At 34.1% G+C, this 4,685-nt stretch overlaps 2 protein-coding genes across 2 annotated transcripts in view; one reads left to right on the top strand and one right to left on the bottom strand.

Annotated features, from left to right (window-relative positions):
• The window catches only part of LOC106677614 (EGFR adapter protein), a gene marked incomplete at its 5' end in the record, with an annotated part of 690,819 nt that overhangs the window by 663,943 nt on the left and 22,191 nt on the right, over positions 1-4,685 (bottom strand).
• The window catches only part of LOC106677613 (uncharacterized), a 35,181-nt gene that overhangs the window by 29,023 nt on the left and 1,473 nt on the right, over positions 1-4,685 (top strand). Inside the window, exons 5-6 of the mRNA XM_067046494.1 lie at positions 118-351; positions 2,055-2,241. Of these exons, the coding sequence (XP_066902595.1) occupies positions 118-351; positions 2,055-2,241 (421 nt within the window). The remainder of the gene's footprint in view (positions 1-117; positions 352-2,054; positions 2,242-4,685) is intronic.

Consider the following 4,685-nt stretch of genomic DNA (forward strand, 5'->3'; position numbering starts at 1 on the left):
GAAACGTTGGACGTGTGAATGAAATAAATGTTTTGAGACTATAATTTTGGATAGTGTTTTTAAATTATTTAGTATAAATAATAATTTATCATTCAACTAACAAAAGAAGTGTTCCAGGAAGACAAAGAAGACGTGGACTGTACTCGCCTCGTAACAACGACCTTGCGGAAACAGAAGCATTGACGAAGTGCAAAGAGATGGAGAAGAACTTGAGGGACGTTCTGTCAAGAGCGAAGAATACCAACGGTGACCCTGAAGTTGGGTCCGTTATATCCGAGAGGAGGTTCCTGGATACCTACATGGAGAAGAAGATGGAGACGGTACACACCACTGACGGATCCCAAAACAATGGTAAACCTGCACCCCTATAAATTAAGGTTTTAGGTTCAGTATGTTTTGGGGGAATCTGAGGATCCTTGGATAACCTTGCATATGTTAATTATACTCTTCTATTCATTACACACATATTTGTACAATACATTTTTGTAAATAAATAAGAATTAGAGTGGAAGGAGGCTGTGGGATCTACTCACTTGATAGGAGAGAATAAGCTACACCAGAAAGGCCTCAGTAGAAGAGCAAGATTTGTTTTTTAGCAAAAGCATGCTGTGTGCACAGCTATGTAATGTTTTTGACATATGCAGCAATGTGTTGTACCCACTGCTGCGAACACCCGTATTGTCTAATAGGCAGGGTAGGGTGATAAATAAATAAATAAATAATAAAATAAATAAGAATAAACAAGGAAGAAGAAAATATTTTCAATCCACGAGTCCATTGGCAGTCTACATGCTACATTTATAGTAGTTTAAACATCCTAGCTATCATATTAGTACAATTCAGATCAATTATATACTATGAAATATCAACTGAATATCTGTATTCATATTTTTTTTCTTTTTATTGGTTAAGGAAGCATATTATGTAAGATTGGGCATAATACGGGAAGTAGGCAACAACAATTGAGGCCTAGGAATGAAAAAGGCTATAACGATAAACTCGTTTTGAGGAAAACGGGAGAAAAAAAAAAGTAGCTACTACTTTTGTTCGAAAATTATGAAAAAAATACAGTTCTACGAATGAAATCGTTGAAGATAGGAACTTGCAAATGCTACCAGTACATTAACGCTTGTTTCTTCATCTTTATCACGTCAAAATCTCATTTCTTATATTTCTGCCACTTACAGACTTTTCCATTTCCATTCCTCAATTTGAAAGAGTGTGTGTAAGGCTGTAAATTTCAAATTTGTCGTTAAACATTATTAAAATTAAAAATGATTTTCTAAATGAACTTCAATAGATTTTAATTAAAGTTGAAAATCACGAGATTATCTTCGATAATGGTTTACTAGCTGGCTGAAACATTTATTATTATTTATATATGTATATGTAGTTGACCGTAAAAATTGATATATAGGAAGATGGTCAGGGTTGCGGTCACAAGTGAAACGAAAATAGTTTACAACTATTTTATTTTCCAACGTTTCGTTTGGTTCATCTTATTCATTTGGACAGCCCTGATGAAGCCCTACAAAGTGGGGCGAAACGTTGGAAAATAAAATAGTTGTAAACTATTTTCGTTTCCCTTGTGACCGCAACCCTGACCATCTTCCTATATATTTATTATTATTCTATTGGCAACAGACCATGGCGGCCTAAGTCCTCGCGTGATATATTTCCCAATATTAGGACGTAATATTCCCAGTATTAGGAAATACATCGCGCGTTTCTTGACGGGTTTTTTCGCAGGGTGGGTTCGTCACCTATTTTTTGTGAGTGCCACCCATTGGCTTACGGGCCTAACAAATGACCGGGGGAGGTTGTCAGTGAGTTTTACATTATATTGTTCTTGAAAACGCCCGGGTGGGACCGGGATTCGATCCGACAACCCGTGGATTGATAGACTGGCGCGTTACCATACTGCCCCTGAAATGGCTGAAACATTAGTGATGTAAAATAAATTAATAGTGTCTTTGAAGTGTGAAGCTAATAGGATCTACTTTATTATAATTTATAAATACCTGTATTTTAATAGCCATAAAACTTATTGTTAGATACAACAGACAAGAAGAAATACAACATTCGCAAGATACCGACGAAAAAGAAGACTGAAGACGAAGAAAAGAAGATCTGCATTGACGGTCCTGTCAGGAGGGGGACCCCCGCCGATGATGGGGACACAAGCAGTCCAGCCAGGTCTTCCAGGAAGTCTGTGATGATTCCTGTCACTAGCTCCAGTAAGTATGGAATACGTATTGGGAGGCCCTTCCATGACAGTAAATACACAATATACATTAAGAGCCCCTTTCATGACAGTAAATACACAATATATATTAAGAGGCCCTTCCATGACAGTAAATACACAATATATATTAAAAGGCCCTTCCATTACAGTAAATACTCAATATATATTAAGAGGCCCTTCGATGACAGTAAATACACAATATATATTAAAAGGCCCTTCCATTACAGTAAATACACAATATATATTAAGAGACTCCTGTATGACCGTAAATACACAATATGAATAAAGAGGCCCCTGCATTACAGTAAATGAAAAATTTGACGTATAGACGGGGTAATTAATACTAATGTTTTACGGAGATTTTTTTGCTAGACAAAATGATCGGTTACGTCGTAAAAAAAATTGTCATTTAGAAGGATGGTTAACATGGATTCATATCGGAAAAAATAAAAAAATATATAATGAGAATATTTATTTATTGCTATTTACAACTGTACATTATAATACATTTAGTAAATCTGATCTATGTTAAATTGGAGTGTTACAGGCGTGTAGAGAAACTACCCATTGGTAGCACTCTAATGATATTTTACATTAGCTGGTCTCGTGGCCATCTTCTCTTCAGGCGCCTCGGAGGATAGTCAGGAATGGAAGAGAATGCAAAGTTAGAAACTAGGGGGTTTGAGTGGTTAGGGAGTTTATAATGGAAGGAGTAATATCTAGTTCGGGCTAGATACTTCAAGTGTTACGTTGTAAAATATGGTTACTTGACTTTTTTATGAATCGTAATTTTGCACCGCCTTCTGTTTTAAAGCATAATTTGTTTAAAAAAAAATTTTTATAAGATAATTATTGAGTGTAGAGTCATGATAAGTGACTACTGGTCGAAGAATTGTAACTAATATTGGAACATAATTAAACTAACAAAGATTTTATAATTGTAAAACTGTTCGTAGATTCCGATTACTATAACATCTACTTGATAAATACTAAACTTCCTATTTAGTACAAAAAACTACTATACACTACGACAATCTCCGTAAAAGTCTTGATGAAATTAAACTCATCAAAAAAGACCTCAACACCCCATTTTATACAGATTTGGACCCACTGAAACCCACTAGTTCTAAATCTCACATCCTTAATCCTGATAATCCTCCGAGGCGTCTGAAAAAAAATATGGCCTAAGAAAAAGATCTTCTAATTTAGAACAAGGATTGAAATATCAAAGGGGGGGGGGATTCCTTTCAGAGATTATCATGTGTTCTAAAAAATTGATCACATTTACTTACTGTATTTATTTTTATTAGTTGTCAAATTCAATAAATAGAAAAGGGCTGCCCATAGCTCAGTGGTTAAGACACAGTCTTACCAATTTTGATGTCTATTGGCGGTGCCGGTTCGAATCCGGCCTTGGGGTGTTGACTTTTTTCATTGACTGGTGGTCCCACAAAATGAAGAACTTTGACCCCCAACCACGGTTAGGCAGTATAGGACTCCAATGGGAGTCCTTGGCCGAAAAAAAAAATAAAATAAAATAAAAAGAAAAAAAAAATTATTTTGTCATTTATCATGTTTTTAACTGAATTATTTTTTATTGAAAAAGAAAAATATAAAACAAATTTATGAGAAACTATTCTTGATTTTCGATTTGAAATCTCTGAATTATTCTTTAAAATCTACTTGTTTACTTATATTTTCTATCGAAATCAACGGTAGAGAGCTCGTTGGTTCAGAAATCAGAAGAGTTAAGCTATCTTTATTGATTTTTATTAATTTTTGTAAATTTGTCAATCAATTTGATTTATTTTTAATTATATAAGACATTTTGTCTAATGTGAATATTATGTGCGCCTTTGCGCGATTTATTTCGAGTAAACGAGCGGCAGTCGCTAATTATAAACATTAATATAATTCCAAGTGCCTGGATTGTTTATACATGAGATCCCCGCAGCGGTACCTATCAGTACATAGTTTGCACCTAGCCAAGCCATACCACATGACATACCATACAGACCACACTTTCGTCATATATTTGTGCTTCAAGAACTCAGCCAGCACACAACTATACATCTCCGCTTTTTCAGCTGGACGTAGGTCAGATATAGACATTTCTATAACATATCGCTCAAGGCCCATATTTCAGTTTTTTTCTGTTGTTTTTTTATTATAAAGACAGTGCATATGTTTTTTTGTTCATTTTTTTATATAATTAAATAATTTTTTTCTTTTATAATTTATAGTAATTTTGTTCAATATATTTTTAAAACATCATTGGTTTATTTACTTATTTATGTTAAATTTCTTTTATTTTTTTTTATTAATTCATTTTTGTTTACTAAACAACCAGAAAATAATAATTTAAATAGTATTGTACCTGGCAAGAGCAATGCTTTGCGTTGGAGCTCTCAGTTCAGGTAACAGCAATGATTGTTGTATA

The sequence above is a fragment of the Halyomorpha halys genome, unplaced genomic scaffold (assembly GCF_000696795.3).
Source record: "Halyomorpha halys isolate HHAL.00 unplaced genomic scaffold, Hhal_1.1 Scaffold105.1, whole genome shotgun sequence".
Lineage (NCBI taxonomy): Eukaryota > Metazoa > Arthropoda > Insecta > Hemiptera > Pentatomidae > Halyomorpha > Halyomorpha halys.